This window comes from Polyodon spathula, chromosome 4 (assembly GCF_017654505.1).
Source record: "Polyodon spathula isolate WHYD16114869_AA chromosome 4, ASM1765450v1, whole genome shotgun sequence".
NCBI lineage: Eukaryota > Metazoa > Chordata > Actinopteri > Acipenseriformes > Polyodontidae > Polyodon > Polyodon spathula.
Window position 1 is genome coordinate 19,133,944 of NC_054537.1, and position 25,201 is coordinate 19,159,144.

The 25,201-nt window shown below is 40.0% G+C and overlaps 1 protein-coding gene across 3 annotated transcripts in view; it reads right to left on the minus strand.

Annotated features, from left to right (window-relative positions):
• Positions 1–2,149: 2,149 nt before the first annotated feature.
• Positions 2,150–25,201, minus strand: part of LOC121314270 (zinc finger CCCH domain-containing protein 3-like) — a 71,657-nt gene continuing 48,605 nt past the window's right edge. For 2 of the 3 annotated variants that reach the window (XM_041247332.1, XM_041247334.1), the window contains 5 exons: positions 13,435–13,592; positions 9,917–10,001; positions 7,033–7,196; positions 5,938–6,007; positions 2,150–2,236 (listed from right to left, as the gene is read on the minus strand). In XM_041247332.1, the coding sequence (XP_041103266.1) occupies positions 7,145–7,196; positions 9,917–10,001; positions 13,435–13,592 (295 nt within the window). In that variant the 3' untranslated portion in view covers positions 2,150–2,236; positions 5,938–6,007; positions 7,033–7,144. Of the gene's footprint in view, positions 2,237–4,551; positions 4,649–5,937; positions 6,008–7,032; positions 7,197–9,916; positions 10,002–13,434; positions 13,593–25,201 lie in introns of those variants that run through there. The other variant, XM_041247333.1, reaches the window with a different exon arrangement.

The following is a 25,201-nucleotide window of genomic DNA, read 5'->3' on the forward strand; positions in this document are numbered from 1 at the left end:
GACACAAAAGTAGGAGGAGTGGCAAACACTGTTGCAGCAGCAAAGGTCATTCAAAATGATCTAGACAAGATTCAGAACTGGGCAGACACATGGCAAATGACATTTAATAGAGAAAAGTGTAAGGTACTGCACGCAGGAAATAAAAATGTACATTATAAATATCATATGGGAGATATTGAAATTGGAGAAGGAATCTATGAAAAAGTCCTAGGAGTTTTTGTTGACTCAGAAATGTCTTCATCTAGGCAATGTGGGGAAGCTATAAAAAAGGCTAACAAGATGCTCTGATACATTGTGAAAAGTGTTGAATTTAAATCAAGGGAAGTAATGTTAAAACTGTACAATGCACTAGTAAGACCTCATCTTGAATATTGTGTGCAGTTCTGGTCACCTCGCTATAAAAAAGATATTGCTGCTATAGAAAGAGTGCAAAGAAGAGCGACCAGAATTATTCCGGGCTTAAAAGGCATGTCATATGCAGACAGGCTAAAAGAATTGAATCTGTTCAGTCTTGAACAAAGAAGACTACGTGGCGACCTGATTCAAGCATTCAAAATTCTAAAAGGTATTGACAGTGTCGACCCAAGGGACTTTTTCAGCCTGAAAAAAGAAACAAGGACCAGGGGTCACAAATGGAGTTTAGAAAAAGGGGCATTCAGAACAGAAAATAGGAGACACTTTTTTACACAGAGAATTGTGAGGGTCTGGAATCAACTCCCCAGTAATGTTGTTGAAGCTGACACCCTGGGATCCTTCAAGAAGCTGCTTGATGAGATTTTGGGATCAATAAGCTACTAACAACCAAACGAGCAAGATGGGCCGAATGGCCTCCTCTCGTTTGTAAACTTTCTTATGTTCTTATGTTCTTATTAGATTAAAGAAAGCTCTCAGTTCCCATGCCTTATTCGGAGGAAGGCTGTTTCACTTGCATTTATAGGGCAGTGTCTTCTGGGTCATGTTACTGGCTGAAAGCATGTCAGTCAATAGGCGAAGCAGGTAATTGGTTAATGACAGGAATGAAGCTGTTGAAAGGATGGGGACAATTTTATCATATAGGTGAAATAACCAAGGAAGTGCAACACTATTAAACCCATGAGACTTATAAAACGAATGGATGTGCACAACAGGGAAGATTAATGAAAGGAATTTGTGCGCAACAAACACTTAAGACTCTGACGAACAAACAGCCAACTGCTTCAATCACCCATGAATGAGCAGTCCCTTTAATGACCGGTAAATTCAGGTTTCACTGTCTTAAAAAACAATAATACAGCCCTAGAATTATATACTGCGTTATTATTAATGTACAAGGCTAACCTTTATTTCGTACCTTTTTGTTTTCCACAAAATTATACAATTGGACACTGCTCTCCTATTGCTTGTTATGGAGATCAGCCGTTATTACTAATTAATGAAACCTGTTCTGAAACCACTGCTTAATGATGAAAAGCCGGGAAAACGGGCAAATGTGTATCTTTTCGTTCACATAAAGTCAGAAAAAAACAACATATGAATCCAAATTAACAAGTATTTATACTAAAGTAATACAAAAATGACTACAAAAGATTTAGAAGTGAGTAGTTTTTCGAGATTTACGATTATACTGTAAATACTTTAGTATAAATACATGTTAATTTGGATTCATATGTTGTTTTTTTCTAACTATGTGAACAAAAAGACACACATTTGCCCGTTTTCCCATTGGAAATAGTGATATTTTGAAATATCACTGTCCTGGTCACAAAAGCAAAGTTTGTGGGGAATAATAGCCATTTCTATAATTTTGAGGCATAAGCAATTAGGAAATAACACTTACTACCCAGGAACAAAAAAAAAAAAAAAAAGTTTGTTACACTGTGTTATCTACCTTAAAAGAGTAAATGGTTAATTACGCATGGTATAAATAGACAACAATAGTATAAATACAAATATAAATATAAATAGTATAAATAGACAACAATAGTTCTTCACTGGAAACTCAAATGATCAATTCGTGAGGAGACAACTTGGGGCTTCATCCCTCAATGTTCATGTCTTCCCTCACTTATTGAATGTTTTGCACCATCCACTTTGAACCACTGTGTATTCTCTCTGTACTGAGCATACCTTCTCCCCCAGCTGACAGTATCCCTTCAGAAAGTCCTGGCACACCTCTGCTTTCCAGGAGACAGACGTGACTGCAGGGGCAGGTATTGTTGTTGCAGATCCCTTTCAAGAAGTACAAACACACAGGCATCTGGAAAAAAACAACAACAAACAGACTGGTTATAAGGTAGACCCGGGGCATTACTAGGCTGTTTTCAATGCTACAGTAACACACTACTTATATGCGTGTTGACAGATCCAATCTGCACCTTTTACATGGAGCAAATATTCAGAAACTCGATGCGGTGAACACAGTAAGAAAAGGTGAAACTCAAGCAGCAGTCACATCAAAAGATATAAATGTTGCAGAATCTACATTGCGTGGGTGGCTAAAAGACAATGAAAAACAGACATTTTCTTGATAAGCCTGACTCCAAACAGAGCTGCTCTAGGAAAAAAAAGCACTGCACTAAAGCAAAGACACAAGCTGCTGTGTGAATGTGAAGCTGTGAGAGTGCAAGACTGTTAGTCATTTTTGGTGTGGCCCAGGCTAACAGGGTCTGGGAATAATCATCCCAGTAAACCTTGGCTTCGAGTACCTGCAAATTGCTTGTGTCTCCTTTCTTCATTTTCCACTGTGCGCTACAATATTAATTTGACTTGTGGGCATTGTAAATCATTTTGGGAACAATGCCAATATTTGTTATAAGGCGTAAAAGAAATAACACGCTCTCCGAATTATGGACCCCAATCACCGCATTATAACAGGGTAGCATTGTATATCACTATTTCAAAGCTTTCTACCATCAGAGAGTGCTATTACGTTCAAGTAGTCTCCTCATCGCTCCAGCAATATTGCTGCACAAACCGATTATTTGATTATTCGAATCAAGCTCTCCACAGGTGAGGGTCACTGCTGTTGATTGGGATTGTGGATTGCTATTCTCTACACAGTCTAAGAAAAGCAGCAATCATCACAAATCATCAGCTGTTTCTTCACTTGTTTCCCTTTCAATGGCAAATTAGCCCAATCAACATCAGTGACCCTCATCTGATTGACAGCGCCTTATTTCTGTGGAGCAGTAACCCTTCTGCAGTTGAGCATCACACACTGATAATCAGCTGCTCCAGTGCTGTCTTTCCCCAAAGGGGGGCAGTAGCAGGGCAACAGGGAGACAGAATGAGCAACAAAGAGCTTGTGGAAAAGAACAAGAGAAAACAAGTCTGCCTATTCCTTTTTAAATGAGCCTTTCTCTGTCTTCTGCTGATCGCTGGCCACTGGCAATAACATTAATATAAGGCAGCCAAGCGATGCAACCACATTAGGGATTGTTCAACACAGGAAAGTACGCAGAGCAGGGGAAATTAACGAAGCTTATCGGGACGGGACGGGGGGTTCTGTATAAAAAGGTCTATTAGTGCAAAGAGTTGGAAAAGTGCTGATTCACTCTGATTTCCTCAAGAGGGAAATGGCTACTCAAAAAGCAGCCTACTGTCCCTCCAGCCTTTAGTCTCTTGCTAACCTGCCTCTGCTAACTTGTTTACTGAAATTATTCAAAACCACACTCCTGCCAGCTCCTTCGCTCTCCAGCCAGGATCAGCAGGCTGTAGACACCACGTGGCTGAGGATCCTTTGCCATGGACAGAGGACCAAGGTAAAGAAAGAAAATAAAAACAAATACAGGAATTATAGATTTAGTTTAGCCAAAAATTTAACTTTGTTCAGGTAGTGTTCCTGTTTGCAGGATCTCCCTTTTTATGTGGTGCAGCGCATACGGGAAAGAGCGGTCACCGTTTGTTTTCTAATTTTGTCATTGGTGTTCCTGTTCCTGTTGTGCTGGTGTAACTTTGGCACAGCTGATGAAGTAACACCTCCTTGACTTGAACCATTGCTGGCTGCTCGGCGGTAGTGCACGGTACTGCGCCTGCAATGTTTAATCTTTAAATAAAAAATATAAAAACTGGGCACCTGGCTATCTCTCTCGCTCTTAAGCGGGCTTCCAGACAATTTTTTTCTTATTTTATTTTAGTGTGTCCAATTACTGTTTTAACCCCAATTTTCTCCCAATTTGGAATGCCCAATAACTTTTCCCCTTAGCACAGGAATTCCCCACACTGCTCTGGAGACCCAAAGGTTAAGTGGATGTCCACCAATTCCACGACCGTTAGCTTCCTTTTTCACCCAGGAACTTCAGAACGGATGTCAGAAAGTTACCGACCTCTGGATGACAAAGGTTAGCCCTGCAGTGTCCGCCTTTGAGCTCACTAGGCGCCTGTGGCAAAGTGGTTTGTAGCGCACAGGTGCATTGGTGATGCTCAGGAACGATAGACAAATAATAATGCCTGGCTCTACGCAACGATGTGTATCACTGGCAAACCACGGGGTTCAGTCCTGAAATAATAATACACTAAACAGGACACACACAAACACAACACGGTCACAAGTCCAGAGTGAGTGCTCTTAGTGAAAGTGGTGATTTACAGGTTTATTTGTGTACAATGGTGAAGTGTAGTCCGGGTTTAATTGCTGGTGGTTTAGCTGCAGCTCTCGGAGGTTAGGCTTCTATAATGACAAGCACAGACAGTTAGTAACAAACAAAACACTTAACACTCACGATACGCTTATCACAGTCCGTTTCCTTTCTCAGTCATTCTCATAACCACATCAAAGGAAAAGATTACATCGTCACATCCCCAATTATACCCTTAGTCATGCCCCCTACGGTAGCTAGTTTAGTCATGTTTGGGCTAGAGATCTCTCTCAGTATCTTCAATTGATGAGTTACTGCTCAAAGAACTACATTTTAATGACAAACACTAGAATTGTTTTTCAGATCAAAATACTTGGCATTGAATTTATGAAGTTTCTTTTAGTAGTTCTAAATTTAGCAATAGTGATCTACATTATACCTTGTCACCACTCCAGAGCTTTAATCTTCGTTTTCTTCAAGAATTAGCTGTATTCTTTGTGTCGCTGTCATGTTGGAAGATAAGCTCCTGTCCCTGAACTGCTAAAACACACCCCTATTTAACTATATGTACAAGGCTTTCTTCATTAAAGACTTTCCCTTTTTTTCTCCAAACATACTCTGGTCCATTTCTATGGAAAGGTTCTATGTGAACCAAAAAATCTTCTTATTTTATATGTTTATTTTTATAAGTGGTTTGCAGCAAGGTCTACGTGAATGCCATTGTACAGTTCTTTTGTGCACTATTATGCCAGATGCTTCTAAATTCTTTCTGTTAATCTTGGATTATTTTTAGCTGCTCTTACAATTCTCCTATCTGTGTACCCATAATTTTCTTTGGATGTCCACGTCTTTTAAGCAGTTCAGTTGAATTAATTCTGTGGTCTTGATTATTGCTCTGATTGTGGCTTTTGGTATTCCATATTTCTTTGATACTGCTCTGCAACCATTTAGTTGCTGTAGTTTGCCAAGAATCTTTTTCCCTTTGTTGTGACCATCACCTGCTGTGTTGCCAAAACGTCGTTCTTCAACAGATGTTGGAAATTGCCACCTCTTTTTCTAGCTATTGATTTTATAATGCAGCTTAATTACTGTGTAATGGTGTTTTTTTGATCAATGATATATATTTTTAATTAGTTCTATTACATTTTTACAGACTTTCAAATGTAAAGGTGCCAATACTTTGTAATTAACAAATATTTGAAAGTGCTTAGGTATTTTTTATTTTTTTTTTTAAAAGATGTATTTTGGTATTTTGTCATATTAATTAGTGGCTAATGTTCACTATATGCTTATATTTAACGTGTTTTCTTGAATGATCTTATATTAAGTGTTGGGCGCCAGACTGTAAATAGGAATGTGCTCATGTTTTAAAGGTAATTACCTTTTCCTTGGACACTTTGTGTGAGAATGGACATGACCCGTCTGTTTGCTTGCACGTGCCTCTTAGAAACCTGCACCCAAGGAAGAGAGAGATTGTCAATTGTCATTTCCAGATATCTACACACAACGTCTTTACAAAACTCCCCGACGTAGGTTTAAACATTTCAAATCAACGATATTAAATCAGTGCACTATGAAAGTGCTTTATTTGCACAGTTTGTTTAAGGTAAAGGGAAGCTGTGATGCTCGTTCAATCCTTGACACTCAGACAGTAAAGACAGAATTTATATTTTTGGTAGTTGCCTTTCCACTAGGAAGTGAACTTAGACTCTCACTCCTCACCTCCCTGCCACACCTAGAACAGACTCTTTACTAAAGTTAGCGACCAGGATGAGAGTGTGGTCTGTCTTGTAACAAACACTTCAGGTCAGGAGTTCCTGGAGCTGAATAAAGAAAAGGCAGGATTGGGGTACTTGTAATGGTCCTTTACTAACTGCTTACTGTAGCTTTAAGCAACCCGTGTAGTTCTTTAGCTCCATCCACGAGGTAGGACTCTGTGGAATGTCTCTCAATTGCAAGGAGGGCGTGTTGACATGCCTCGGATGTATCCTGAGTAACGTGGGTTAACTAGCGTTAAATAATAGAAGTATCCGACTCTGTGACGTGTGTTAGGGAATGGAACTGTGGAACTAGCCTGTGCATGGTCTGAAGCATTTGGCTACTATAAAATGTGCTCTGCGTCTGGTACCTACAATCTGGACTCTCTATACTGCACAAACTGATTATTGGGATTGAGCTCTCCACAAAAATCAGGTGCTCACAATCAAGTGAGGGTTACTGGTGTTGATCGAGCTAACAACTAAAGAAACTGCTGCTTCGATTTGTGAAGCCTGATGCTCTTCTTACATTGTGGAGAACAGCAATCCACACAAGCCAAGCAGCTGTTTCTCCAAGTGTTTCACTCAGAATGGTAAAATAGCACAATCAACACCAATGCCCCTCACCTGTGGAGAGCTTGATATAAATAATCGGTCTGTGCACCTCAAGCTTTCTGTGTTAATATCGAAATGCGTCAGCCCATTGTTACACACTGTACCTGGTGCAGACAGCCACCTTATCTGAGTCATGGATGAAGGGGCACTTCTCCCCGCGGTTACACTTCCCAAAGCGGTTGTAGTACATGCAGTATTCCCTTTTCTGCTGCTTCTTCAGTTTGGCTTGCCAGATAATCGACAGGCTGCGCTGCGCTGCATTGCGTGACTGTAAAAGGGAGGAACCAAAAGGAAAGGTGTCAGGTAGAGAGATTAAACCACTGTAGACACATTCAGGGGGTCCTTGTAACTGCACAGTACCAAAAACATTTGTAAACGTTTATTGGATTATATTTAGGGATTATGTTTTTTGGGTTTGATTAATTGTATTTTTCTGTGCTTATTTTTAGCTATTTTTGAGTTTTATGTAAATAGTTTTTTTTTCAGGGCTTTCGTTTTTGATATACTGTATGAAATTAGTGTTTTTGGTTACTTTCCAAAATGCTTGAGCGTGTTTTTTTTTTTGTGTCAAAATATGTTTAGTAACTCGACAGTACCTGCATACTTAAGTTGTGCCTTCTTTCCTTTGCTGTACTCCACAACAAAATCCCTATGGTCATGGGAATATACTTCTGGGGTTTTTGTGTGTAGGCATTTTTGTACATTTCACCACAGTACTGTTTTAAATCCTCCTAATCTTAACTGTAATACAGCTTGAAATCCCGCTAACAAGCCTCCATTCCTTGTAATCTCGTTTTAAATCTCGTAAGCGGAGTCTCCAATAGAAATGTAGGAATGTACTGTCACTCAGTAGTTGGAGAATTTAACTTCTTTCTTTCTTTTTTTTTTTTTTTTTTTTTTTTTAAAAAGGTGCTTCCTGGATTCTTATTTTCCAGTTCCCTGGCTTAACAGCAGGAAGAGCCAAATCAAGGCAACACTGACAAATCTGTTGCAAAAGCAAACACTAATTACTGTACAATTAAAGCAACCAAAAAGAGCAATGAAAGTTGAAGATTTCAGTCATTTACCTAGTGACTGCTGTAGGAACATTTAACCACTTGTGTTGCTTGATAACCCATAAGCTAAAATGGTATCTAATAAACTAAAACAAACACTGACCAGATCACTATGAGAATTGTTTTAACGTTATTGATTTTCCGCTCTGTATGTAAACTGATTTGTGTGACTGGGATGCCTTTGCTCCTTTTTCCTTTGAGGCTCCTTCCATGAAACTTTTTCACCCCAACTTCCGCCCATCAACGAGAACCCTTGGAGGTTGCAAGGCCAGTTAATTGTAACAGCTTTCATCACAATAAACCAAAATAAAACAAGCCTACTTAAAATACTTGGGGTATAATAGGATCGTTAATTCCTGGCTATGAGGTACAACATTTATCTAATTCATTCCGTCATCACTTGAGTATACCTAACACAGGCATGTCACACTACACAATTATCTGAAAAAGCACTTACCCCAGTTGAGATCAAACTTTGTATCAGCTATCTGTCTGGCACATTTGTATAGGATAGCTGATTCCAGGCTATTGGGTACAATAGTAAATCATTTATTCACTGCTGGAAAACCTGTCTAAAAAAAAGACAGGGTGGCCTGAAGCTACATGGAAACACGCTGGTGTCGTCCATCATACGGGCAGATAGTTGATGGCTGGACCAGGGCAGTACCTGGTCAGGTCCATACTACCACCATGCAGATAAAAGCAATGGCAGGGGCTCTGGTCCACCATTCAAATAGAACACTGTTTCCTGCAATTTTATCTTTATATTTACTTATTTTATTGTATTTAATTTAATTACGTATTTATAGATTTTTTATTTTTATTTTCTATGATTAACTGTTTTTCATTGTGCTTTGAAAGCTGATAATAAATTAGTTACTATTATTATTATTATTATTAGGATGCATCTGTAGAGTTGGCTCAGAGTACAGGATCTCAGTACTGAGTGCGCCTGTTAAATGTCCTGGCTCCGAAACGCCAGTGTACTGAATACACTGCCTCAAAGATCCACAGCTATTGAGTTGCTCGTAATGAACTAGCAGATTCCCAGGTCACAGTTCAGTATTTTTTTTGTCCCCCCCCCCCCAAATTATGGAAAACACATTTTATAAAATCTGTACAATAACTGTATATTTGAATAACGCACATCCAATGCATAATACACACCTGCTGTACAGTGTACTGCACACATACTGATATTGTCAAAAACTGTATACAGTAATCCATCGCATATCCACCCATCACATATCCACCATGATCAATCCCTTCAGTAGCGTTAGTTTACTATTGAACAGAAACTATTAGTTCAGATATTGTAGATCCTACCAAAGTTTTCATACACTGTGCTCCGTGCGCTGCCATTGCTGGTAGTGTCATGAGAGCTGTTCAGTGTGTTGATATGTAAATAAATCCTCCGCGCCTACGGGGCGTGTCAACTTCAACCTCCGTCTCGATCTCCTGCCTGTCACTCAGCAGCGAGGACACGCACCCACACGGCAGGCGGCTACCCTGTCACAAGAATTAATACCCTGCATCTTTCTAAACAAGGTACTTAGTAATTGTTACAGCTGTGTATAATGATATTTAAAACAGGATTAATTTATCCGCCTAGATTATCCAAGCTATCTTAAATCCAGATCAGGCCGATACAGAGTAGCTATTGGAGCAATAGAACCCAGAAACACTCAGAAAAACTGCAAAGAGATTCCTATACACTGCCTGTACAGACGTCTCCGTTTATAAGCCGGCACTTTACACCACAGAACCACCAATAAGCAGAGCTCTCTGAGGAGAAGCCCACAGTAGCTGTAGGCATGTCCCTTTGTCGTAGTTTTTCACCTTTCAAGCTAGGTCAACTCCATAGTGCAGGGATGGATATAAGTCTCCCATTGCAGAGCAAGACCTTTTCAGAGCAGTAAACTACATTACCCACCTGGCAATGTGTCTGGTGGTAAAGGCTCTGCCGAGGCTGCCGGGAAGGGACTGTCCTGGCCCGTCAGTCACAGCAGTACACTTTCTTGTAAACACATGAGGAAATAAAGGGAGGGATAAAACACAGTTTAAAGCAGTATTGGCTGTTTCATAGCCAGCATTTGTTATACCAATGTTTATTAGTTACTGACTTAACCATACTCCCTGCCTCCCTCTTTCTCAGACCCTTAGCTCTGGACCATACCGTTTCCCTTCAAGTCACTTGGCTCTAACTACTAGATCTCACTGCCTGCCTTCCTCCCTCCATCCATCAGCTCTAACCGCTAGACCACACTGCCTCTTTCCCAGTCTCTCAGCACTAACCACTAGACCACACTCCCTCCCTCCCTCCCTCAGTGCTGCAGCTCTAAACACTAGACCTACATCCAAATTCCATAACCACCTGACCACCCTGCCTCTCAGCTCTAGCTGCAGCGGAGCACTGCCTCTTTGTACATGAAGAGTGGCAGGCTCCAGTTGCTGTGAAGAATGTTCAAGCCTCTCCCCTGGCAGCCGGAGCGGGTAAGAGGATGATTGAGTGGGATTTGATAGCGTGTTGTCGTGCCGCTTGGCTCAACAGAGCTGTCACTTGCTCTTGGATTCGACAGCCCCTAGCACATCTGTTCCACTGTGCTAGCATCCGTGATCCGAATTCAAGGTGGGGGCGTCATTCAGGTGTCCCTCAAAGCACTCCCTCTCCCATGAACCAGGCTCCAGTGACGGCACTCACTCATCCCCAACATCTGGCCGACTGACAAGTTTACGCCGGCCCCTGACAGTTTTGTTTTATTTTATTGCTACATAATAGAGGATTAAGCATGCTTCACAGCCGTAGGGACGCTGTTTATGTGTTTCTCTGTCGCATTCACAGCGGTTAAAGGAGCTGCCTGATTGACTCCTGACAAGAGGAGCCACTCGTCTCTTTCTCTCTGCTTTGCAAGTGGCAGCCCAAGAGAAACAACATGATAATTAAAAAAAAAAAAAAAAAAAAAAAAAAAAAAAAACGAGAAATAAAAAGCCCTTTAGATAGCTCACATGTATTTGTGGTGCAGAAGCTCGGGACACACAAGTAAAATACCGACTTTTAGTGCAGATATCACTGTGTGCAGAATAGGCATGGTGATATTAAAGATAAAGTTGGCCACTGAGTAAAAACCACTGCAATTAATTTTAGCAGGGGCACCTAACAATGGACAACAGGGGTTACAGACTTTGGACAGTGAGTAGGAGACACTTCTTCACACAGAGAGTGGGTTACCTAGCCATGGTGCTGATACTGAATCATTGGGATCCTTCAATCAAAGAGATCATTCAGCTACAAGGAACTGGATGAGCACCAAGGGCCAAATGGCTGTAGCTTATTTGTACATTTTTTCATGTTCTGTTGATGTTGATTTAGAAGGCTTGTTTTCAAATGTCTTGTGTACTCCTCTGATCTACTGTATAGCTACACTTATCTATAACTTTTACTTTGAGAAGGACTTCTAGTCAAAACGTCATTGAGCTTATTAAGTTTCTTTCAGCATTTCTAAATGTAGCACTATTGAGAATAATTACGGATGATTGTTATAAACTGCACCTTCTTGTAAAGTGCTGACAGTATCTGGAGGATAAAGGGTTAACCCCGTCCCACACCCACCCCCCTTCCTCCCAGTCCTCTGTTTTTGGCAGAGACTCCATCGGAATGTATATGTTTGGCTACCCTTATTCTCTGCTAACAAGCTTCCTGCTGTTAAAAGGATGCTTCCAGCTGATGTTATTTAACCTGAACTTTTATCTTGTCTGCAGAATGGAAGTAGAACAGAACAGAACAGAATCAATATCAACAAGATTATAAACCACATGTTATACACAGCCACAGATACCAGCACCATGCATTCAGCTAGATGGGTGGTTAGCGCCGAGGACAGGGAGACACTACTTTTAAAACTGAGTGTGATCAGGGTTTGTGCCATGGGGGACAGACAATAGCACCAGATTAATGGGATCTTTAGTGCGACTAACATTAGGAAGCAATTGCCGGATATTATCTATTGATATTAGCAACACTTTATGCTAACACTTATGAAAAGTATTGGATCCAAAGCAAGGATGTATGATTCTGTTTAATTTCCTAATCATTGAAACTTTGACATATTTGGTTGATAATCCACAATGTTGGCAGTCCATAAAAAGAAGTATTAAACAGATGACTGCAACATTAATGTGTACAAGACGTAATGTGTACATGCAGTAGACTATGAACACATATTAAATAAACAACCGTGCACTGTAAAGGTAGAACTGTGTAAACACTAAGGACAACATTTATGTTTCACAAGCATATGTTTGATAAAGTTTAAACAAAATGTGAAATAAGACTATTGCATTGCAGTTTCAACCATTCCAGGTTTTGATATATGCTTGATTAGCCCGGTAACAGGTGTGTCTTATTAAAGAATGGATCAAACCCTTGTAACATTTGGATAGTATTTGAACATTTACACTCTAAACACCCCTAATAAAGTACTGTATTTGAAACCATAACACATGTATCAGAAAGGTTCCAGCTTTCTGAAGTCATTCCATTACACACAAAATCATAATAAATAAAGCTACAGTCTATCGTCCCTGACAATTTAACCATTTCAGGGGCTCAAAGGACTTCGGTTTCTATATATAATACAAAACACCACTGCACAAAACAGTAACAGTATGAAGGCTGCTGGCAGTCAAACAGCTCTTGCTCTGCTTTGTGCACACTGAGCGCAGGACGTGACCACTTGATATTAGTCCCATGGAGTATGTAAGATGTTAGGCTGTAGCAAGTTCTGTTTTTTATTTTTATTCCACCCTCCTTTAGAAAACACAATCATCTTCTGAGAGAACGGGCAGAGGAAGCGATCAGAGATTGCTTTGCAGAGCGCAGGCAGTAATAAGGTTTCGCATTATCCTGACCCCGACCCGGGGAAGTAATAAAACAGAACAAGTGAAACATATTAAAGAAAGCTTAGCGGGACCTGGACATGAAGCCCTCAGGGCAGTGTCTTATTACTGCAGGGCACGTTCACATACAATTAGGAACAGCACTCGCTCGAGGCAGCACTGTGGATACAGATACAGAGTGCCATTTTTTACATCTGAAGAATACAAAGCAATTGAGTGTGAATATTAATAATGAGAGCAATACACTCTGGATGACCTTAAGGCTCAGAGAGGATGCTAAATTATAATATTTTGTAATACAATCTTCCATCCACCTACTATATGATTTTACTGGGTAAGACCAAGTAGGAACTGAAAGAATCCTACCAAAAGAAATAAATGATTTCATCCCCAGCGGGGAATAGTAAAAACACAGTGAAAACATAGTAAAGCACTGGTAAGCAGAGGTATGGTAAAATATTAGAAAACAAAGGAAATCCATGGTTAACATAGAGTATAACCATGAAAAAAGCAGGGAGTATACATTTACCCTGCTAAATAACGGAAATACCGTACCTGCCCTGGGACTCAGCTTGGCGTTGAAGCCAGATGTGGAGGAGGTCTTGAAGAGCTTGTTTGCAGAGACTCTGTAGAGGGCCCCCCCTATCCAGCGCTGCGGGGGACGCTGTCTGTAACCTGGCGAATAGTGCCGTATCTGACTCTGCAGCAACGACCTGGCCAGGGAGAAAACACATATCTACTGAAAACTACTCAAGGAACTCCAGAGGCTTCTTCAGTACAAGTTAAACCCTATGTTGTACTCTTACAGTACAAACAGCAAACATGTTAAAAAATTAAACCCTAAAACTCAAATCTGTCGTATACAGATAAGAAAGTTTGTTTTACCAAGGAAATACATGCAAGTAGATACATAACTGGTTAAAAACAGCTTGTAAGAGGACATCTCTGTCTGGGGCCATGTACTTCGTAGGGTGCCACAGGGATTAGTGCTTGAACCTCTGCTGTTTCTTATCTACATCAATGACCTCATTCAGGAACAGTTAGCAAGCTTGTAAAGTTTTAAGTTGATGAAACTTAATCTTTTTGGCCTATAACAAAGAATAATTTTTTTTTTTGGGGGGGGGGGCTTGAGTGAAGTCTTTCAAAGCTTAAAGTTGACAAACTTAAACATAACTAATACTGTAAGCACAACCCAGAAACCATGACCAGAGGACAAAGTTGGAAATGAAGTGGAGACTTATGACAGCAAGTAGGTGACAATTGTTTACAGTGAGAGTGGTGAGGGTATGGAATGGGTAAAATGTAAAAATGCAAGAAATTATTATTCTGTCAAACACATGTACAAAAAACATTGACATTTACAATGAACCTCTTCCAAAGAAGAGACCATGTCACACGAATATCAATCCCAAAATAAGAATGACTGCTAGATATGCAATTCTGATCAGAGCTTTGTCAGGCACACTGCCATTGGCTACAGATGTGTGACAAGGGGGATTGGGTTAAACACCTTCCCAGTTTTGTTCAGAGTGAACTTAGGCATCTTGCAAAGTGCTACTATATTTATTTTAAATCGTCATTCACGCACATTTTAAAAACCAATTGGAAACAACAGAAGGTTTTAATACAAGCCCCTGAATTAAATGCTGATTATTTTTGGCTAGAGCCGATCTGGAGGGAAAAAAAAAAAGCTTTGAGAGTCTTCATGATTTAAGATAATGTTGAGAACTTTTCCCCAACAATCAAGAACACTAAATTTACATCATCAGCAAACCCTACAGGCCATCATATTACTTTACTAGCTAGATCATGCACATTTTTAAATATATAAGAAATAATTTAAGATTATAATCCAAGCCCATAATTTAAAGGTCTGAGTGGTTTATTTGTGGTTGGGTAATTTTATTGTGCGTGTTTATCCTTTCTGTAATAAAATCAATAGCGATGTAGAGTAAAGAGTGTTAAGAATGTAGCCTAAGTGACGAGACGGCAGGTAATGTATTAAGAGACCCTCTTGCTCTCCCCTCCAGTCTCACACGGGGTGTTCTTATTCTTTTTCTCTCTCTCTTTACAGACAGCATCATGGGCATCGCTAAATTGCTCCCCTAATGGACAGGGTGTTGGCGAGAAAACTGATAGAATTGAAAAGAGGAGAGGAGGAAATCAGTGATACACAGTAATAACAGGGGCACAGACTCTAGCTCAGCATCCACAAAAGCAGCCTTATGATTCCTGCCAGAGGAGGGAGGGAGAGGGAGAGGGACAGAGAGAAGCATCACTGTCTCTGAGATGTGATGTATTAAGGTGGTGGTGGTGGTTTCCTTTTCTTTCACATGGCACTCCTGTAATGGGAGGCATGAACTTTCGCTTCAAATTCATTTGAAATACTACAGCAAATTATCTCTCCTTCAGCGTGGACACAGGCAGCCAATTTCCTCCAAATAGAAGTGACAATACAACAGAATTTATCGCCATAACCTTGACTTCAGAGGTTGAGTGGGAGTTAAGTTGGTGGTGGCGTGTGTGTGATTGTGAGTGTGTATGATCGTACATTTGTGCAAGTCTCTGTGTTATATATATATATATATATATATATATACAGCTCTGGAAAAAATTAAGAGACCACTGCAAAATTATCAGTTTCTCTGGTTTTACTATTTATAGGTATGTGTTTGGGTAAAATGAACATTTTTGTTTTATTCTATAAACTACTGACAACATTTCTCCCAAATTCCAAATAAAAATATTGTCATTTAGAGCATTTATTTGCAGAAAATGACAACTGGTCAAAATAACAAAAAAGATGCAGTGTTGTCAGACCTCGAATAATGCAAAGAAAATAAGTTCAGATTCATTTTTAAACAACACAATACTAATGTTTTAACTTAGGAAGAGTTCAGAAATCAATATTTGGTGGAATAACCCTGATTTTCAATCACAGCTTTCATGCACCTTGGCATGCTCTCCACCAGTCTTTCACATTGATGTTGGGTGACTTTATGCCACTCCTGGCGCAAAAATTCAAGCAGCTCGGCTTTGTTTGATGGCTTGTGACCATCCATCTTCCTCTTGATCACATTCCAGAGGTTTTCAATGGGGTTCAGGTCTGGAGATTGGGCTGGCCATGACAGGTTCTTGATCTGGTGGTCCTCCATCCACACCTTGATTGACCTGGCTGTGTGGCATGGAGCATTGTCCTGCTGGAAAAACCAATCCTCAGAGTTGGGGAACATTGTCAGAGCAGAAGGAAGCAAGTTTTCTTCCAGGACAACCTTGTACTTGGCTTGATTCATGCGTCCTTCACAAAGACAAATCTGCCCGATTCCAGCCTTGCTGAAGCACCCCCAGGTCATCACCGATCCTCCACCACATTTCACAGTGGGTGCGAGAAACTGTGGCTTGTAGGCCTCTCCAGGTCTCCGTCTAACCATGACGACCATAAGACGACCAGGTGTTGGGCAAAGCTGAAAATTGGACTCATCAGAGAAGATGACCTTACTCCAGTCCTCTACGGTCCAATCCTTATGGTCTTTTGCAAACCTCAGCCTGGCTCTTCTTTGCTTCTCATTGATGAAGGGCTTTTCTCTAGCTTTGCACGACTTCAGCCCTGCCCCTAGGAGCCCGTTTCGAACCGTCCTCACCGTGCACTTCACCCCAGCTGCCGTTTGCCATTCTTTTTGTAGGTCACTTGATGTCATCCTACGGTTGCTGAGTGACATCCGAATGAGTTGGCGGTCATCCCAGTCAGTGGAGAGTCGTTTACGCCCTCTGCTGGTCTGTAGCTTTGTTGTCCCCAATGTGTGCTGCTTGACCTTGTTCTTATGAACTGCCGTCTTTGAAATTTTAAGGATGGAAGCAACCCGACGCTCACTGTATCCCTCTGCCAGTAAAGCCAGAATTGAACCCTTCTTTTCCTCACTCAAAACTTTCCTTTTCAACTCTTTGGGCATGGTCAATAGTTATTTTTTGATTCCAATTACTTTTGAGGGACTACTAGCACTGTTTTGCCATCCAGCTGGTCCTATATACACACACACACACACACAGCATATACATAGAGATCTATCTATCTACATACACACAAATACATATATACACAATTGTCTATTTGTGTGTGTTTTGTTTATGTATGCATAGGAGTGTCTACTATTTGTGTGAGTCTGTGTGTGTGTGTGTGTGTGTGTGTGTGTGTGTGTGTTAGTATCTATGGTATTACCATGATATTTTTTTATTGAGGTGCAAGAACTGACACTCTTTAGAAACAACCAATTAATAAGTCTAATCTGCAGGAATAATGTATGTGACATTTCTCCCCACAGTAAGAGCATGCAGTAGTTAAGCATAGTGAAAGCATAGTAACGCACAGCAAAGGATTGTGAAAGCATGGTAAAGTACAGGTAAGCCCCATTAAAAAATGCATAGTGAGGGAAAACTGCAAAATTACTGTGGAAGTTTCATAAACATTGAAGGAAAGTCAATTTCAATAAAACAAGATGAAAGATAGAATGCAGCTAAAATGTCTCTTCTTCCTGTGCCATTGCATACTTGGTGCACTCAGCACTCTTACATTTAATAAGGTGTTTCCATCATTATTTCCAATACTGTACATTACGTTAGGACAATAAAAAGGTTATCGCGATGTTACTGATCAAAGTCATGATTATTTGTCGTATTAAAAGTTAACTAACATCTATAAAAAATAAATAAATAAATAAATAAAAAGGTTGAGCAGTGCTGTCCCTCTCTCTAGCTCCTTACATCTAAACTTGTCCTGGTTCTGCACAAAAGAGATTCAATAGAGGTACTGCGCAGAAATCAGGCAATAAAACCAAGAGACAAATAACAATTTGCAATAAAGGGAATTACAACATGATTTAAGATAAATCATGAAATTTACTGTTCTTCAATAAAAGTTATCATTCAGCACTATAGGACATCTTATTACTTTAGAAGTTTTCAACACTAGACTACACTGCCTGCCTCCCTCCCTCCCTTCCACTCACTAAGCTCTAACCACTCGACCACACTGCCTCCCTCGTCAGTTCAGCTCTAACCATTACACCACACTGCCTCCCTCCCACCCCGTCCCTCAGCTCTAACCACTAGACCACAGTGGCTTAGTTACAAGCCCCTACTCTATCACACCATGGCAACAGGACATGTGTAAATAACAGTACTAATGGGCAAATAGCTAGAAATGTGCCTGCAATGTCTTCCACGCTACTTCTGCAGAGAAGTCACCCCATTACCTGGTACTCAGAGACTCTATTAAATATGAACCACATTCTCACAGTAATTTAAATTTAATGAAGGGAGTAAAAAGATTAAAAGGGAGAAGTTGAATATCTTCAATAAAACGAAAAATTCCATCTCCCTGTTGGCACCCCCGAGAACAATTCCAACTAGTTATCTGAACTGCAATTATATCTGTTACACTGACAGCATACCATATCTCCAACAGCCAGAAAATTTGATAAATATTACTATTACTATGAGACTTGGGAGATGCCCGCCGTGTCTTATGAAGGGAAGGACTGTCCCAGCAGTTTAATCTGGGCAATGGGAAATCCCTTTTTAAAAGGTGTTTAGATTAAAGCTGCATGACTGTGCATGTGTTGGAAGTGTGAAGCCACAGGCTGCATTACTGTAGGGATTCCTGCTGGCTCGGGGTGGGTTCTATTTAAATGATATAAACACTCTCTCCCTTTAATTCATTATTATTATGCCAGCAAGCGTTTTCCTCCAGAGATTGACCCCATATGATCACTCAATACAGTGGACTCCCTCTGCTCCACATAAACACTATGTCTGCAGTGAGACCTCTCTCTGTGTGTCAGTGCCTCCCTCTTGCAGCACCAGCTCACAACGACTTCACACGTGGCACGTTCAATGTTATACACCACAAAAAAAAGAAAGAAAAGGACAAGGGGGCAACAAACACAATCACAAAACTAACAACAGACCAATAAAATTTCCAAGTAAAAAATAAATAAAAAAATAATAAAATATAAGTTTACTGCAACACACGTTTCTTTCAAAACTGGACTTTTGAGACTTGTATAACGAATGGAAGAGCACAACCTGTAAGAGTTATACAATTATCACTAATGGGATGCATTCATATTCCATAACTCTTATACCCCTTCTCCACCTGCACATCAGACTTGTGAGGGCTCAGTATGGTAAGGGTACAGGTGGTTCTCCACTGGGTATTTGTCAAGCCAAGCAAGAACCAAACCATGAAACTCCAGCCTCACAAGACATCTGAATCTGGCTGTGAGCCAAGCCGAGCCTAGCCAGGGACGGGGTTAAGGATTTTCTTCATTACATTGCGTCAGTCAGTACACTCCACAAAGACAAACAAGCAACATGCCGTGCAGTCAGTGAGGTGACAGAGACGTACAGCCTTGGGACTCTGAAGGAGTGCAGGCTCTAGTTTCTCTGTGGGCAGATAGAAGTGTTCAAGAAGATCTGCAGTCGTGCATCAGAAATGAGAATGTTTATGCCCGAATTTCGGACAATTTGGAGCAAATGGGCATAAACCACGGGTATGGTACACTTAACACACTCACTCACACAAAATATAGTAAAACAAAATACAGCTATATCATACATACAATTACGGCTCTCGTACTTGTGCAGCGTATTTTTTTAAGCACCCAGACAACAAAAAACAACTATCCTTAAAACAGGATATCTTTGGCAAATCATATTTTTAAATCATATTTTTTTCCGCTTCAACAGAGCTAATTGAACTTTATTAAATCGATACAAATCAGTAAAATTTGTGGATTATAAAGAAACTCCTAAATATATTTACAAAATATATCGATAAAAGATACAGCTGTACCATTGGTTTATTAATTTTTGAACACCACGTGTTTGCACATCTTTTGGCAAACTGAGTAACAATAATTAAAAACTGCCTTTCGTTGCGTGTGACGTTAGTAGCACGGCTCGGCTCTGCAGTGGAAAAACAATCCTGGCTCTCCTTAACCACACCGTGAGGGCTCGGCATGGCCCCGGGGCAGCTCGGCTGTACAGTAGAAAAGAGATATTACAGGCTGTCAATCAAAACTGATTTCATAGGTCGGCCAGGGTGTCCTGTAGTCTGGCTGGGCGCTTGTGCGCTTGCCTGTAAGCTGCCTAGGGCTGCATTGTCCTCCGACGCTGTAGCTCTGAGTGGCTGCATGGTGAGTCCGCAGTGTGTAAAGAAGCAGGCGGCTGACGGCACATACAACGGAGGACAGCGTGTTTGTCTTCGCCCCTCCCGAGTCGGCGCAGGGGTGGTAGCGGTGGGCTGAGCCTAAAAATATTGGACATTACTAAATTGGGGAGAAAACAGTAAAAAAAAAATTGGCGAACACTAAATAAAAAAAATAAAAAAGTGAATTTCAACACTGTCATAAGTGTTGAAAAACAGGGTAAAAAGAATGAGACTGCTTGCAATTGAATAAAGGCTGGTTTAGTGTGAATTCTTGTCCAAATTAAGATATTTTGGATATTTCACCTGTGCCTGCAAACGAACCCTATCATACTTCAAATCACACAAAACATGTAAACAAATTATTTGTCAAAGGGCAGTCGTAAAAATAAATAAAAATGTCACTACCAATCAAAGAGAGACTCGCTCAGTCTCTCCCGAATGACAAAATGGATCTTTGTATTGGTGAACAATTTTTGAGAAATTATTTAACAAGATGTGAGTAGCCTGAGGGTTAAGAAAAAGAAAACACGCTTACCATCAAACGGTAAAGAAAATCTACTGGCTTTATTTTGGTTCTCAGAAAAAAAAAGTATTAATCGTCTGTATTGACTAGCTATATTGAATTATGAAAGACCTGTAGAAAAAGTACTTCTGCACATTTAAGAGTGCAATATCTTTTGGTTGTTGGCACTGCAATTAGCATTGTCAGTGAAGTTTCTTTTACTGGCCCAAGAATCAATTTTAGACATACATAAACACCTTCAGCAAATATTGCTTTGTAAATATGGTCGATACAATAGGGATAGCTTTTTATAAGAAAACACACATTTATAGCCTATTTATGGACTATTTGTTTAGAAGGCAGTAATGAATATAGCGCCCTCAGGACAACATTAGACCATATGTTGCATTTAGGTGGGTATATGCATTAAAACCAGGCTGTAAATTACGTTTTTTTTTTCATTTTACTGTGGATTTGGATTTGTGCTTTTAGCGTTCATTAAGATGTACTGGAAAGCTGAGAAAAAAAAAAAACAGAGTTCATTAAATTAGTTCAGAATGGCTTGCATTGTACTTAACTAATATTGTTGAATTCTAAGACATTAAACTCGCAGATCAATTGAGGCTGCTCTGACTGGGATTCTGCTTGAATATTTCAGACAGCTCAGAGATTGAAAAAAAGAGAATAAACAGTAGTTAACCAAGCAAATAAATGGAGAAACACAGATTCCATAAAGAAAATTAATAATATATATATATATATATATATATATATATATATATATAGCTTATAAAATTTTCTCAGTGTGATCAGTCACACTAGCCTTATACATGCACACCTCTCTGTGAAGGTTCACACATATCTGAATGCATAAATGCCTGCAAATATACACACGTGCGCAAAGTCATGAACACATGCATGCAAAAAGCATGTACACAAACAACTCCTATCTCTTGGCAGAGACCACCTTTTTTATTTCTTTTTTTCTAAAAAAAGTACAGTATTGCAATAGCAGAGCAATTACCGCTGGTTCCACATCCTGTTTAAATCAATATTAAAGCACTAAAACTGATCGGCCCTGACCTGCCTGTAAAGTAAAGTAGATAGAAATTATTAAGAGACAGCGTAGAAATCCTCTCTCCTCTCCTGTATGCAGAGCAGCCAGTGAATCCACAGTGCAATGAATGGGGAAGGTTCCTTTAGAAGGGGGTGGGGGGGGGGGGGTCACAATTTATAACCTTCTGCCTATGCTTTATAGCTTTCTTAATTCAGCTCCTGCTACTGTTAATGTAGTTAATGTTGAGATTATATCTATTTTCTGGTGGCAGCCCGTGATTTACACTGGCTATTTTTCCAGTACAGGCTCCCTGGCTATTAAATCAAGTGACTTGCCAATTAAGTGATGACTGGGGAAATAGGCCAGGATCTTCAGAGAAATGTCACCTCAAACAATACCTTCTCCCCAGATGGGGGGGGGGGGTGCCAGGGACACAAACTTGGGGTTCCCCTCTACCCCTTGTCTGTTTTAAGGGGGGGCTGTTTTGGGAGATCTCGCTGGGGTTGTAATGCATTCTTGCCTTTCTCCCGTCTCTCCCTCTTCATCAGTCTCAGATCCAAATGTCAAATGCGTGGTACAGAACTAGAATTGGCCTAGGTAAAGTCCTTGGTGTTTCTAAGACACCAGACAGGGAAGCAATCAAAAAGGCAAATAGCAACTAGTGTTGGCTTAAATGGTAAATAAACATGCACACAAAAGGTTTAAACATTTAGCTTAATAAAGATCAATAGTCTTAGCTGTATATAACTTGTAATCTGCCCTGTGCATATTAGTAAAACTGCAGTCGTGCATTGCAGTGAGTCGCTATACCAGCTTTGCAGTTTAGGTACATTGTGGGATGTTATTCTACACCGTAATTACGGCATACAGTGGTTAACACTATGTTTGTGTTCCTACTGTTTATTCAATGTCTTGCACAAAATGAGTCTCAGTACTCCTCAGCTTTCTCATCCAGTCTCTCACAACATTCCACCCACTTCTACCGTGCTGTCAATCACCATCACGACCGCTGTTTTGCTTTTGCATTTTTCTACTGCAAACATCAAAAATGTTCTATTGCAATACATGCTTCTAAACCGATGATACTTGCAGCCTTAGCAAAGTGTCAGAGGAAGATCTATTTGTGAACTGATTATACTGTATTTTGATAATGGCTTTGAAAGAAACTGTCAACGACACAGAATACAAGTTTGAATGTCTCAATACAGAGCCAAGTGACTGCAGTGGAAGAGCCTTTTAGGTAAATCTTTTTTTTTTGTACAAACTCCATATGTGTAATAATCATTAGTACTGCATTGTAAGCTGACCTGTGCAATGCAAACGAACTGCAGATATAAATCCCATAACATACGTCTTAGTATTAAAATGCAGTTTTTATGGTGTTGCTACATGTACTTTATTTACCCTGTGCCAAAATTAAACAACTCCTCTTTGCTCTTAAATAATTACATGTATTAGAAAATGCTTTAAGCAATATGACCCATTATTTCCTAATATTGTTTAGCATCATCTAAACAAAGCAATTTATGTATTTTATACATTAACAAACTGCAGCTCCATGTTGTTTTGAGCTAGTGATAGATCTAAATAATAAAATAATACATGCCGATAAATAAACGTAAAATTGGTATGCCCTTTTTCAGCTTTTTTGGTGTAGTAAAATATAAAATGTTAAAGTTTAAATCATCCTGTGACAGGAAGTGTTACCTTCCTACCAGATATCAAGGTTACCATAGCATACTGTTCACATTTTATACCTGCTTTGAGCTCACTGGGCGCCTAGCCAGCAGGGTTCACTGTAGTGCGATGAGGAAAACAGTCCCTGCCGGTTTTGCCACCCTAACCCACAGGAGCTCCAGGAGTCCAGTGGCGCACTGCCTGCGTAGTCTCCAGCGAAGACTGGCCTACTCCTCACAGCCAGGACGCGAACCAGGAGAGACACTCGGGAATCCCAATTATTTTACTTTTTGACTATCTTTGAACTTTTTTTTTTTTTTTTGGTTTAGTCCATTGCTTAATGTGTTTTTAACATTATCCATAACTATTAAAACACTCACTCAATAGTGCTGAATTTAGATACTAAACTAAACCTACATTCAATGACAAAAATAAGACTTCCCAAACATTTGTCATTGAATTAAAGTTCCTTTAATTCTGACACTGTGAACAGGAGTGTGCGTGTGCACACACCTATTCACAGGCGCTTGTGCGGAAGACCCCTGGAATTTTCCAGATTGTACAAGATCTCGTAGTAGTGAGTAGTTGTTTCCTGATGCGACCTAGATGCAAAGAAAAGTCCTTTTCTTCAAATTAGTTTATTCAATATATGCAGATACTCATTTTTCCATTGCAGAGCAAGCAGATTCAAAGATGCATAGAAAAAGAAGCTCTTTAATACCGATTTGTAGGGGGATTTCCTGACATTTTGCAGACTTGTTTAAACATTAAATAAACCTAAGTAGATAATATGATAAAGCACTATAAAAGCCTAAAAATAGTGGTACTTGCCTCCCTACTAAAACTTGTTTTTTGAAAGCTGTTTGTTTTACGTTCTGTTCAGCAGCCTCCGTAGTAGCCTTTTGTTTAATGCGTGATTCTAAAGCTAAAATAGCGATCAATCGTATTTTCTCCAAAGATACGTCAGTTTCTTTGGGAAAAGACTTGACACAATCCTCAGCCAAAATATACTTTGCTTTGTCGTTCTTTTTTTGGTATTTTACCTCCAATGTTGAAAACTAGATTTTAACAATCTAAATGAAAACAATGCAGCGCTGATTTTGTCCCACCCCCTACTGCACAGTACAGGTCACAGATAAGCAAACCACTTCGGAGTATATAAAAAAAAAGCTTATCTACAGAAGGAAGATACGTAGTTTGCGTTGCTTGCACTGTGCAGTAGTTCATTTAAACAACGTTTCTTTTTTTTCTCTCCGTACTAGTCTGGTATGCATTGGCCCCTAAAAGAGGTGAATTTCGCAGTGATCCCTCAATTTCAATTTCCCGAAATTGCAATTTAGGTAGATCCCTACCCATCTGCACTCAGGTTTTTCCCCTCCCCCATTCCTCTGTAGATCCAATCTCAACGAATCAACACCCTGTGGGTTACATCTGCGGAGGGTCTCATGTGCAGAGACAATGACGAGTCATGAGCTAAAAGTGATCTAACGGTTGCTATTGCAGAAAGTAAACTGGTTCTGGCTTGTTTGGGTTTATGTTTTGTACTTGTTCTTTTGTCCTTTTGTGTTCTCACACGATACCTAAACTATGCTATGTTGGGCGTATCGATCCCTCCAGCGCTGGGTGATTGTAGTTTCTTCAGCTGCTAACTGCCGCTGTTGTTTTATGCACAGACTTGTGGGTTCGGCCGATTTCTGCCGAATAGCACTTTGATGCAGTCTTGTACTTATCAGTTTCTTATACCTTCTGTCACTGTTTCTGCAAAAACTAACTTGCATCGTATATTACATTAATTCTTCGTCGTCCATGTTCTCCAGCACAGATAAACCTGCAGGCCCTCCTATTCAACAACCCATCAATGCTTGCTGCACGTTAAAAT